This window comes from Bubalus kerabau, chromosome 7, assembly GCF_029407905.1.
Source record: "Bubalus kerabau isolate K-KA32 ecotype Philippines breed swamp buffalo chromosome 7, PCC_UOA_SB_1v2, whole genome shotgun sequence".
Classification (NCBI taxonomy): Eukaryota; Metazoa; Chordata; class Mammalia; order Artiodactyla; family Bovidae; genus Bubalus; species Bubalus kerabau.
In genome coordinates this window covers 48,637,836-48,651,614 of record NC_073630.1, presented here as the reverse complement: position 1 = coordinate 48,651,614, position 13,779 = coordinate 48,637,836, and the positions used below count along the sequence as shown (strand labels likewise).

General features: G+C 46.9%; 1 protein-coding gene across 2 annotated transcripts in view; it reads left to right on the top strand.

The window, feature by feature from the left end:
* Positions 1 to 3,007: 3,007 nt before the first annotated feature.
* The window catches only part of CCDC149 (coiled-coil domain containing 149), a 118,909-nt gene continuing 108,137 nt past the window's right edge, over positions 3,008 to 13,779 (top strand). Inside the window, exon 1 of one of the 2 annotated variants that reach the window (XM_055588156.1) lies at positions 3,008 to 3,212. In XM_055588156.1, coding sequence (XP_055444131.1) covers positions 3,165 to 3,212 — 48 coding nt within the window. In that variant the 5' untranslated portion in view covers positions 3,008 to 3,164. The remainder of the gene's footprint in view (positions 3,213 to 13,779) is intronic. The other variant, XM_055588160.1, reaches the window with a different exon arrangement.

Genomic DNA, 13,779 nt, shown 5'->3' with positions numbered 1-13,779 from the left:
CTAGAGATTTTCCAGAGAGTTAAAGGGGTGTGAAAGTAGAAGCTAAAGCCTCTATTTGAAGTATTTTGAAAGTATATTGAAAAGTATGTTTCAATACTTTATGTTTCATATATTGAAAGTATGTTTCAATACTTAGTGCCAGGGTGGCAAATTTAAGACAAAGCTACTTGGCTTTAAATTGGTCCCATGCAAATGGACTGTGAGATGGAACATTTGATGTACTACTTTTATCAGAGGTGAGGACAGTTGCTGGGTGGTTTTAATTTTTTTCTTTGAAAAACGTTAACCACAATGTAATTAGCTTTGTTTTTGTCAGCCTGGGCTGCTGTTGATGAGGTGTCTAGAGGCCTCCTGGTATAGGTGCCTAAAAGCTTAAACTGCGTTTAATTATTATTATTACTCAATGTCAGGCTACATAAATGAAAAGAGATAAAAAAGAAACGCTTGCAGCTACAGTGCCTTGGTGTGTGATTTCATCACATCTCACAAGCTAAGCAGGTTCGAGCTGGCACTTGGGGCATAAAACCTCTAAGGGAAACCCAGGCAACTGGAGATGCCGTTTCAAGTGAGTTGAAAGTTTCTCAACATGCTGGGGCGGGAAGAGGCTTGCCACTCTTTGATTTGTCCTCCCCAGTTTTATTTTTAGACACATTAATAATTGGCTGACTTACTTCAGAGAGGAAAGCAAGAAGGGGCAACAGAGTCACTCAGAGAGTGGTCCTAAAGTATGCAATCCCTCATGTGAAGATTCCTTCACTCCGAACAGCTTGCCGGTTGTCCTACTGCCCGAAATACCAGTGAAGCCCCCGAAGCCACAGCAGTACTGAAAGCCCCAACTAAACATTGTAACTGGAAGGGGCGGGCTGCTTTCCCACCTGAATTCCAGCCAGGAGCAAGACTCAGACCACAAGGCAGTGGAACACAAGATGGAACAAGTATATGCCTACTCTTCCTACACTCTTTTTCATTGACAGGTTGGAATGAAACCAGTTGGTTTGCCAGAGGGCAACATATTGGCAGACAATACCTTTCTTCTTAGCATGAGACATCCATCCAGCTGTTAGGAACACGTGTTTGACGCTGAGTTAACCCTAGATGTTCAGCTCAGGGATGACCTTTCCACTCTCTTGGATCACAAAAAATAGATTAGGCGGCCCAGCTGGTTGGAAGCCCAGAAGCCTTAGCTATATTCTAGCACCTTCCTTTTTCTCTTGTTCCTTAGAGCCCTTGTTTCCAAAACTTAAATGGTAAGGTTTGCAAACCCTCTAGGACAGGGACCTGGACTGGTAGTTGAAGGGTCTGCACTGTTACTGAATGTCTCCAGGATGAGCACACACAACAGGCACTGAATAAAAGTGCTGCCTACTAGACTGGCTTCTCTCTATAGCCTCTGGCCTGCAGGATTCTTCTTTAGATGAGGCCCCAACAGGTCATGATGAAGAAGAGTTCAGTCATCCAGGCTCTTCATCAGTGGTGTCACCTTTTATATGAATTAGCTGTTGATATATAGCAAATCATCCCAAACCTTAGTGGCTTGAAACAACAACAGCTTATTTAGCATATGCTCTGTAGGTCAGCAAATTACCCAGGGCTCAGCTGGGTAGTTCTATTGATTTCACCGGGACTCATGCAGGCACCAGTAGCTGCTGGGAGTTAATGGCCTCACTCACATGTAGCAGTTGACTGGTCATTGGCTGTGAGTCCTTCATCATCCAGCAAGCTATTCTGGGCTTGTTTCTAAGGTGGTGATCACAGGTTCCTAAGAGCATAGAAAGGATAAACCCTACTGTACAGTTACTTTACAAGCCTCCTTGTGTAGTACGTGCAAATGTTGTTTTGCCAGAGCAAGTCACATTTGCAAACATTGACTTGGCAGAGCAAGTCACATTTGCAAACATTGACTAGCCAGAGCAAGTCACATGGTTGAGCCTAGAGTCAAAGTTATGGACGCTGACTGCGACATGGGCAGAAAATTATTGATAATATTTTGCAAACAACCTATCACACCAATAAAACAAGGCCAACAACACAATGCAATATTTCCAATTCCCAGGGGGTGATACTTCATTTTCAGGTTTCCAAGATGCTAGAAAGGGTCTCTGGGAACTAGAAGTCTTAGTTGAGTCTCTTTCTCCACTTTTTCTAATAAATGGAAGTAACATCCATCCTGCAGGGTTGAGTCAGGATCACTAGGGATTAAAACAAATAAATGTTGGCTGTGGTGTATTCACAACTGTAAAATGGATTCACAGCTTCTCAACCTATATGCTCATTTCCACTGGCAGCACTTCTGAAAGTATGGAAAGCTCACTGCTGGTCATGGTTCAGGTCAGGATTTTAGGTGACTGGGGAAAATCACCTCCAATAATACTGACAAGACATGTATGAAGATTCCCCTGCTCTCTGTAATTCCCTTTTAGTCCTTCCACTTAGAGATAGTCTCAGTTTGATGCCACTGTCTTCAACATCTCTTTTGACACACATCAAGCACCATATTCAGAGCTTTAGCTTCTATTTAGAATCATTACCATTTTATTTTCAATATTTTTATTCGTGTTTTATTCACGACAGCTGATAATTCAAGAAATAAACAGAAACAGACATTAGTAACTTAACAAACGACGTTGAATATATAATAACACATAATTCATCATCCATAGGTTCGACAAATATTTGCAGGGCACCTACTATGTGCCAGGCCCTGTACTCAAGGTTTATCAGAGAAGGAGGCAACCCCCTGCCCGAGTGGGCTTACATTCTAGTGGTGGGATCCGTGATGGTGGTCAGGGAACGGCTGGATTTGGGGATTTACTTCTTGTAGGGGGAAGCCGAGCCGCCTCCCGCCTGGAGAGCGGTGGCCAGGAGTTTCCCGCGGGCTGGGGCGCGGACCACCAAGAGCGCGGGATCCCGGGCTGCGCGGGCCTCTCCGCGGCCCGCTCGGCGGTGGCGGTGGCAGGGCACCGGCCTCGGCTCCTCCTCCTCTTCCTCCCGCGGAGGCTGACGTTGAGTCAACAGCGCGGGCGGCCTCAGGAGGCGGCGGCGCGGTGGCTCGGAGGTGCCGGGCCCTCTCGGGGCCGCGCGGGGGCCGGGCGGCGACGGCGGCGGCCGCAGAGGCGGAGGAGGGCGGCGTTAGAGAGGCCGGCCCTGGCCGGGAAGAGAAGGCCATGAACGGCGACCGGACCGAGAGCGACTGGCAGGGGCTGGTGAGCGAGGTGAGGCCGAGGCGCCGGCCAGGCGGGATGGGCCAGGCCGAGCGGCCGCCAGCCCCGAGCCCACGGCCCCCTCCCCCCGGGTGGCCGAGCCGGGCGGGGACTCGCCGGGAGACGCGCACTCCCTGGCCTCGGCTCGCTGCCCCCGCGCGTCCTGCAAGGTGCGCGGTTCCTCCCGCGCTTTCCCGTCTGCCCGGGCGCCACTTTCTCCCATGACAGCTGGTGCCAGCCTTTGGGGAGGGCCCTTCCCTCTGGGCAGGGCTTGGCCCTGGATTGGAGAGAGCAGCGCGGATCCGGGAGTGGGAGCCAAGCCCCACCTGCCTTCTCGGTTACCGCTGTTTTGGAGCCAAGCGATTGGACGCCCAGTGCCGAAGCGGAAAGGTGGTGCTAGGGGGGTGAATCCGGGTGGTGTGACAGGCGGAATCACCTACGGCGGAGGTTTGGGGGAGGGAGGGGAGATTCCATAGGGTCCTCCATAGCCTTCATTCATTCAGGTTCAGTTCAGTCGACATATATTTACCGTGGGCCACCTTTGTGTAAGGTGGCTGCTGCTGCTGCTGCTGCTAAGTCGCTTCAGTCGTGTCTGACTCTGTGCGACCCCATGGACTGCAGCCTACCAGGCTCCTCCGTCCATGGGATTCTCTAGGCAGGAGTACTGGAGTGGGTTGCCATTACCTTCTCCAGTAAGGTGGCTGGCTGTTTATCGAAGGAGTGAAGCACTGGTGCAGAACTCACTCTGTGGAAGCAGAGAATGCCCTGCGCCCGGTGCCTCCGCATCCCGCACCCCCTGCCCCGCAAAGATTTTGTCATAAACACCCCTGGGGTCGGCTTTTGCGCTCCTATGAGAGTTCCCCTTCAACCCAGTCTAAGAATTTTGGGGCCTGGGAGTGGGCTGCCTGACTTCTCCAGGTGAGAGCGGGGTGCTGAGGTCTCACAGGTAAATTGCTTCTCCTGACTTACCATTATTTGTGATGGCAGTTAGTCATGTACCCAGTACCCAATGCTGATGATCTCCCAGCAATTCTCCTTTCTTTCGCTCCTGAGGACCATCCCCACCAGCAAGGCCAGCTTGGGCCTTCTTTTTCTCAATCCTACTGTGTACCAGTCGGGGTGTAACCGTTTGCTGTCTTCCTTTCTTGAGTATTGGAAGGGAAAACTTGTACTGTTTTTTTCCTTTAATTATTTCCTGGGCCTCCAGCTCAGTCTACTAGCAGTATTTAATGTCTAGTGTGCCAAACATTGTATTTCTGAAGAGGAATGGGCTGTCATAGCTTCTACCCAAGTTTAGCTTGTCCACTCTCAGTCTGTAAGTAATAGCTGTCCAGTATTATGATACATTGTCGTGCAGTCCATCTGCATCTCCTCTGTCAGGGGACAGAGACTCTGGAGATCTTCTCTCTTGGCCCATGGAGAATCAGACCCAGTAGTGGAGGAAGCTGGAGGTGGTTCTTCTTGGAAGTCCAGTGCTGAGCTCTGAAATAGCAGAATGTTCACTACTCCAGCAAATGCTTGTCGAATGACTGTTGGGAGTCGGGTACATCGCTCTGTATTGGAATGCAGTGGCCGAGAAAACAGACAACCCCTTCTGCCCTCAGAGAACTCCTCAAGCATATAGTATAGTGTGGGAAGAGTGTCACACCACAAACACTAAGGGAATCCTAAAAGGTGGAATGTGAATGATGTGAGACCAAAGAAGGAAGTACTTCCTGGTATGGCTGACCTGGATCAGGGTGCCTCTACCTTGCACTGACCACGTGGTAGTGCGGCCTTCTGCTCTCCCACTAGGCTATGTGTTTCATCTGGCTTTGTTCCAGGTGCCTACACACTGAGCTCCATATACAGTAGGTCCTCAAAAGTATACTTGCAGAATAAGTCAAGATCCAGAAAGGGGTCTTTCCAGAGTTTTCCTGCCTGTCCTAGCTGTGTATCTCCAGGGCACTTGCCGTCTTGCCTTCAGACATTTATTAAAGCTAAGGACACAGAGGACACACAGCTCGAGGCTGTGGGGTGTGAAAATGAATGCAGAAAGCTTCCCAACTTCATAATAGCCAAAATCTGTTCCTTGAGTCCATCCACCATGTATAAGGTAGAAATTAGTTCTTATTTTACAGATAAAGAAACCGTGATTCAGACAGGCTAAGGAACTTGCTCAGAGCCTCACATCTGAAGGGGGCAGAATTTGGTCTGTTTGATTCCAGAGCTCAGGATCACTAGGCCATGCTTTGTGTCTTAATCACCAGTTCATCTGTGTTTATCTTGGCCTAGACAGCAGGTTCTCGAAGGGAGGGGTCTGTGTCTTATTCATCTTTGAATCCTCAACAATTGGATAAGTATTGCTCAGAGTACGATCTACAGATTATGAGAGGCATTTTGGGAAAAAAGAGTACAAAGAGTCACTGGAATTTGGGGGAAAAATGCAAGTTTCTGGGTCTCTCCTCAGATCCAGTGTAGTGCATTGAATTGTATTCTTTCCACCATGGATATATCTAAGTCTTAATGTCCCAGTAGCTGCCACAAGAACTTTTTGGAAACAGGGTCTTTGCAGATAAAATCAGCTAAGGATCCCAAGATGAGATCATCCTGGACTTAGGAATGGGCCCTAAATCTAAGGACTGGTGCTCTTAGATTCGAGTCACAGAGCTGCAAGGCAGAAGGCTGTGGGGAAGCAGAGACACACAGAGAGGAAGCCCTTGTGAAGATAGAGGTAGAATAGGGAGCTGGGCAGTGACAGCCCAGGCATGCCAAGACTGCCAGCAGCCACCAGGAGCTGGAGGAGGCTTGGAGTAGGTTGTCCCTCAGAGTCTCCAGAAGGAACCAGTTCTGCCAACACCTTGATTTTGGACCTCTGGCGTCCACAATTGTGAGAGATACATTTCTGTGTGAGAAGCCACCCAACTTGCAGTGATCTATTATGGCAACCACGGGAAACTAATTACCTTACTGCATGAAAGTGCCAGGGCTATAGCCCCCAAATCTGCTTTTCTCACAAACAGGGCTCCCCAGGTGTTTCCCTGACCATTTTCTGCCCATGGGTGTACACTGGGTCTGGTGTAGAAACATCGTCTGGGACTCACACAAGTTGGATTCAAAGAAGAGTATGGTCAGTTTGTGGGACTTCCCTGGTGATTCAGTGATAAAGAATCCTCCTGTCAATGCAGGAGACAGGGGTTCAATCCCTTGGTCAGGAAGATCCCCTGGAGGAGGGCATGGCAACCCACTCTAGTATTTTTGCCTGGGAAATCCCATGGACAGAGGAGCCTGGCCAGCTACAGTCCATAGGGTCGCAAAGAGTCAGACATGACTTAGTGACTAAACAGCAGCTACAGCGGTCAGGGTCTAGTGGTTTTGAAAGTGACTTTGGAAGCCAGTGGGAGGAACTGGGGAAGACATCACCAGACATGTGACCCAGATCAAATGGGCTTTTGACAGGTGCCCACCTATTTCATCAGATATCCCTGGCCCTACCTCTTGCCTCCACACCCCATCGCCCTTCCTGCCCAGGGCTCTGTGCTCTCTATCAATCAGTTTGCTTCCTCGGTTTGCCTCTAGAAAGCAGTTTTCATTTAAATAACCCTATAGAGATCAGTTTTATTTTCATATTTTCAGTATAACAAGCTGAAATTACAGCCTTCTCTCAGGCCCTGAAGTAAACACGGCCATGCATGTGAAAGAAGCGTGGCTGCTGTTCTATTCTGGAAATTAAATGTCTGGGGAGGGGGAAACCATCTTCTCATCACCACCTGAGGTGAGCTTTCATATCAAGAGGACATCTTGAAATGCAGTCATGCAGACAATCCATAACTTTATTTCTAAGATAAAACTCCTGGTCATCTGTCAGCCGGCTGCTCTACGATAAACCATGCCCAATTCAATTTTGCTGTTTGAATTTTGGTTAATTAATTAGATAGCAATCAATCCTGTATTCCTTGAGCATGTTATATATTCAGTGACTGGGTGTGTGTGCTCAGTCACTCAGTCCTGTCTGACTCTTTGCAACCCTATGGACTGTAGCCCTCCAGGCTTCTCTGTCCATGGGATGTCACAGGCAAGAATACTGGAGTGGGTTGCCATTTCCTCCTCCAGGGTATCTTCCCAACCCACAGATCGAACCTGCATCTCCTGCATCGGCAGGCGGATTCTTTACCACTGAGCCACCTGGGAAGCCCTGTTAACCCTGGGCCTCTACCCAAAGTTGAGCCACTGACATTTGGGGTAGAGAAGTAGAAGAGGCTTACAGTCTGAGCCTGTGGTTAAGGGTGTGACTTTGGGTCTTGTTTGTGAACTGAGATCTGGACCTACGTCATGACTCTACTTCTTTCTTGGTGCAAATGGTCAAAAATCCAACCCAAGGAAGTTTAGCTCAGAAGGAATTTATTGACTAATATTGTGGGTTGAATAGTATCCCCAAAAGTTATGTTCAAATCCTATTCCCTTCCCCCAATCCCTGTGAATGTGACCTATTTTGGAAATAAGATCTTTGCAGATGTAATCAAGTTAAGATGAAGTCATTTGAGTGGACTCCTAATCCAATGACAAGTGTCTTTGTAAGAAGAAGGAAATTGGAGTGCATAGATGTGCAAAGAGAAGATGATGTGAAGACAGAGGAAGGAAAGCTGTGTGATGACAGAGGCAAAGGTTGGAGTTATGCTGCTATAAGCCAAGAAATGCCAAAGAATGCTGGCAGCCACCCAAAGCTAGGGAGAGGCAAGGAAGGGTCTTCCTCTAGAGTCTTACTGGGGAGCCTGGTGCTTCCTACACCTTGATTTTAGTCTTCTGACCTCCAGGACTATCAGAAATTAGTTTATGCTGTTCCGGGCCACCCAGTTTATGCAGTTTGTTAACAGCTGCTGCTGCTAAGTTGCTTCTGTCGTGTCCAACTCTGTGCGACGCTATGGACGGCAGCCCATCAGGCTCCCCCATCCCTGGGATTCTCCAGGCAAGAACACTGGAGTGGGTTGCCATTTCCTTCTCCAGTGCATGACAGTGAAAAGTGAAAGTGAAGTCGCTCAGTTGTGTCCGACCTTCAGCGACCCCATGGACTGCAGCCCACCAGGCTCCTCCGACCATGGGATTTTCCAGGCAAGAGTACCTGAGTGGGGTGCCATTGCCTTCTCCGTTGTGTTAATATCCTCTAGCAAACTAATTAGCAAACTAATACAGCTGACATGAATAATCATTCCAAGATGGTGTGGCATGGGGTGCAGCTGGATTCAGCCCTCAGACCACTCAAATGGATGCTTTCTGTCCATCTTTGGGTCTGCTTGTTGCCTGGTATCACCCTCCCACCCTTAAAGTACAGAGGGAGAGACAGAAACTCTCATGCCAGAGGTCCCATAAAAACTCAGGAATCACTCCCTTTGAACCCACTTATATCTCTCACCTGCCCTGGGAGAAGTTGCTCAGGGGTGTAATGATCTATCTGGGGTCTGCAGTTGTATATGGGGCCCTGCCCAGGCCACATGGATTGTGAGTGGACTGGGGCAGTGGGACTGTTTGCCAGAAGAAGGGGAATGGATGTTGATAGAATCACCACATTCTGCAACTCCTCCAAGTCTCATTTTTCTCATCCTTAAACAGGATCGTAAAGTACATGCCATATAGGTGCTCTTATTGTGAGGCTCCAATGAAATCACACTTGTTAGTGCTTTGCTCTCTTTGTCAAGCAGTAAGTGTTCAGCAAATATCAATATCGTGAGGGTGGACCTCAGGACACCAACTTAGATGTTCATAAAACAAAAACTTCTTATTTTTTTGTTATAACATTTTAATTTTGATTACAAACTCCCATTGTAAGGAGAGTGGAAACATAATCTAGATTGGAGTCACGCCTCTTCCTGAACTTGTATGGGAGTTCTAGAGGGAGTTAGTAGTATTTAGCCAATGTAAATAAGTGGTGTTTACTAGCATATCACCCCATGGGCAGGAGTGATGTTGTGAATGGGCACACATCTGGTCTAGACTATTTTTGTTTAGCCATACTGTCCTTATTTCAGTCTAGTATCTGGTCACTGGTCATTGCTGATCACTGTTGTATCCTCCCTTGTTCGCTCTTCTGGCCGTTTGGTGTCTGTACCACACTCATGATACCCTGGGTGAGTGAAGAGGGGGACTTTGCTCTCTTGCCCAAGGTGGGTAGCTTTGATCATTTCTGCTGTCCCTGAATCACTCCTGAACTGAGGAAAACTTTGAGAAACTATGGTGCAATTTTCTGCATAGACATACCACACCACACCAACCTGGGTCCAGGGAAATGGGGATTATTTTTACTTCCTAAGAAAGAAGAGTGTATTTGTTAGGGTAAAATCTAAACCACTTGAAAAAGATACCTACTCCCCAGTGATATTTAGGTCTTTTTTGTGTTATAGTCTGTAGTCCAGTCCAGGAGGACAGCCCTGCGCCACGTGTCATTTAAAAACCCGGGTTTCTTCCATCTTGTTTCTCTACTATTTTTTGAGGGGGTGATCTTCAACTGTATAGTTAAAGCTGGGTGGTTGCCATGATTTGTCCCAGTCCATAAGTAGGGGAAAGAGAGAGAGAGAAAGGGGAAGCTCAGGGCAAAGGGCTTTTCTTTAATTAGGGATGCTCTGCTTACTTTTCTTTAATTAGGGATCACTTCTCGTACCCCATTGGTCTGAGAATCATCACATGGCTACATCTAGCTGCAAGGGAGGCTAGGAAATGTCATCTTAAGCTGGATGTACCCAACTTAAATTTGGGAGGGTTCTATTAAAAACTCAGAAAACACAAACTATAAAAGAAAAAAAAAAGGATAAAATGGGCTTTATCACAATTTTAAAAAGTCTACTCTTTGAAAGACTGTTAAGAAAATGAAAAGACAAACTGACTGAGAGAAATTAATGTGCATAACACATATCTTATATCCAGAATATATAAAGAACTCTTATAATGCAATAATAAGAAAACAACTTGATTTTTAAAATGGGCAAAAGAGTTTAATAGACACTTCACTGAAGAAGAGATTCAAATAGCAAATAAGCATATGAATGGATACTCAGCGTTATCAGTCATCAGAAAGATGTAAATTGAAGCCACAGTAAGATACCACAAGGGTCTTCCTAGGTGGCTCAGTGGTAGAGAATCCTCCTGCCAATGTAGGAGCCACAGGAAACACGGGTTCGACCCCTGGGTGGGGAAGATCCCCTGGAGGAGGAAATGGCAAGTCACTCCAGTATTCTTGCCTGAATAATACCATGGACATAGGAGCCTTGTGGGCTACAGTTCGTGTGGTTGCAAAATAGTTGGACACAACTGAGTGACTGAGCACACACACACGCAAGATGCTACAATACATCTATTTGAATGAAAAGCAGACTCACAAACAAAAAATGGAGAAACCAAGTGCTGACAAGGAGGCAGAGTGACGGAAAGTCTCCTGCATTGCTAGAGAAGTATAAAATGGTACAGCCACTTTTGGAAACAGTTTTGTAAGTTCTCGTAAAGTCAAATCAACACCTAACCCAACAACCCAGAAATTCTGCTCCTAGATGTTGATCCAAGAGAAATGAAGACACATGCACACACAAAATCCTATATGCGAATGTTTATTTCAATTTTATTATAATTACTAATAACTGAAAACACAACAATGTTCAAAACTAGTGAGTGGATAAATTGCTACATCTGTGTCATAGAATCCTGTTTAGTATTAAGATGGACTAGACTACTGATGCATACAAAAACATGGCAAGTAAAAGAAGCCAGAGACTCAAATGCCCTGGCTGTAATATTCCACTAAGATGAAGTTCTTGAAAAGGCATAACTAAAAGGACAAAAAAGCCAATCAGTGGTTGCCAGAGCCTGGAGTGGGTGAGCAGACTGACTGCAAAGGAACATGAGGCAGCTTTTTGAAGTGATGAACATAGTCTATGCATTGGTTATATTGATGACTGGATGACTATATAAGTTTGATAAAATCCATAGATCTGTATGCCTCAAAAGAATGATTTTTCTCCTCTATGTAAGCTTATTTAACTTCTATGCAGAGTACATCATGAGAAACACTGTATTGGAAGAAGCACAAGCTGGAATCAAGATTGCCGGGAGAAATATCAATAACCTCAGATATGCAGATGACACCACCCTTATGGCAGAAAGTGAAGAGGAACTAAAAAGCCTCTTGATGAAAGTGAAAATGGAGAGTGAAAAAGTTGGCTTAAAGCTCAACATTCAGAAAATGAAGATCATGGCATCTGGTCCCATCACTTCATGGGAAATAGATGGGGAAACAGTGGAAACAGTGTCAGACTTTATTTTTCTGGGCTCCAAAATCACTGTAGATGGTGACTGCAGCCATGAAATTAAAAGACGCTTACTCTTTGGAAGGAAAGTTATGACCAACCTAGATAGCATATTGAAAAGCAGAGAGATTACTTTGCCAACAAAGGTCCGTCTAGTCAAGGCTATGGTTTTTACTGTGGTCATGTATGGATGTGAGAGTTGGACTGTGAAGAAAGCTGAGCGCCGAAGAATTGATGCTTTTGAACTGTGGTGTTGGAGAAGACTCTTGAGAGTCCCTTGGACTGCAAGGAGATCCAACCATTGGATCCAGCCATCCAGTGGACCAGATTCAGTCCATTCTGAAGGAGATCAGCCCTGGGATTTCTTTGGAAGGAATGGTGCTAAAGCTGAAACTCCAGTACTTTGGCCACCTCATGCGAAGAGTTGACTTATTGGTAAAGACTCTGATGCTGGGAGGGATTGGGGGCAGGAGGAGAAGGGGACAACAGAGGGTGAGATGGCTGGATGGCATCACTGACTCGATGGACGTGAGTCTGAGTGAACTCCAGGAGTTGATGATGGACAGGGAGGCCTGGCGTGCTGTGATTCATGGGGTCGCGGGGAGTCGGACATGACTGAGTGACTGAACTGAACTGAACTTATACCTCAATAAACCTAAATCTTTCAAAGGGAGGGGGAATGGATATTCAAGACAGCTATTGCTATAGAGAGATTGACTAATTCCCCACTTACCACGTTTCTGTCACAACTAGTTATGCCCCCACATACACACCTCAGGCCTGCTGTTCTTACTCTGTTCTCCCCACACCAGGGTGATTAGTGTTCATTCTTAGACACCTACTGATATCCAGGCTCTCTCCTCCCTTGTACTCTGTCTGCCTTTTCTCAACTGGAGATCTTTTCTAGTCTTTTGGAGGACCATGGGGGAGGGAGAAACTGGAGAGACTCTTCTGTGCTCTGGTGTCTTAAGGATCAGGCTTTCTAAGTTGAAAATCAGTTGCTTTGCTTCCAGTGTTTTGCTGAGTGATCTCTTCCTTGGCACATGAATGCAGACTGTCTGGCTTTTAAGAGGGAGACGGATATGTGGGGAGAAAAGGCGGAGGAGTTACAGGAATTTGAGGCAAGGTGGATAGAGTATCATTTAATATTTCAAAGCATCGTTCATACTAATATTATTAAACAAAGAAGCAGTGCACAATAATGAACAATTGATCTTAGATATATATACAGGCAGTTGGTGAGGTTTGAAGAAGAGGGAAACGTCTTAAAAGAGAATTGGAACTGGGTCCCTCACCTTTGAGTGAAGAGGGTGTGGGCGAAGGTGACAGGAAGCAGCCCTGAGCACCGAACTGGTGGTCGGCCTTTGAGGGAATGCTCCAGCTAAAGGCTAAAACTAGTGCATTGAGGTCGGAGAAGGCAATGGCACCCCACTCTGGTACTCTTGCCCGGAAAATCCCATGGACAGAGGAGCCTGGTGGGCTGCAGTCCATGGGGTCGCTGAAGGTCGGACACAATTGAGCGACTTCACTTTCACTTTTCACTGTCATGCACTGGAGAAGGAAATGGCAACCCACTCCAGTGTTCTTGCCTGGAGAATCCCAGGGACGGGGGAGCCTGGTGGGCTGCCGTCTATGGGGTTGCACAGAGTTGGACACAACTGAAGCGACTTAGCAGCAGCAGCAGTGCATTGAGGTATAGCAGAAATGGAGGTTGGATGGCCAGAGTAGACCAGATGGCAAACAACTTCAAAAGCAAGACAGAAGGGTGTGCTCTGATGTAGTTGGCAATAGTCACTGAAAGCTTTTTTAGCTAGAGTGTAAGCTGATGAAAATACTTGGGGAAGATTTGTTTCCACTGAACTCAACAAGCTCTGAGCCTTTGTCATTCACAAGGCACTGTGCCAGGCAGTAAGGATATAAAGACAAATTTGGTAGCTGTCCTCAAAATCAGGGGAAGATAAGTGGAGATGAGCTACCAGCAATCTAGTCTTTTCTGTCACCATCAATATTCCCAATTACCTCTATTGCCCCTGCTGCTGCTGCTGCTGCTGCTGCTGCTAAGTCGCTTCAGTCGTGTCCGACTCTGTGCGACCCCATAGACGGCAGCCCACCAGGCTCCCCTGTCCCTGGGATTCTCCAGGCAAGAACACTGGAGTGGGTTGCCATTTCCTTCTCCAATGCATGAAAGTGAAAAGTGAAAGTGAAGTCGCTCAGTCGTGTCCAACTCTTAGCGACCCCATGGACTGCAGCCTACCAGGCTCCTCCATCCATGGGATTTTCCAGGCAAGAGTACTGGAGTGGGGCTATTGCCC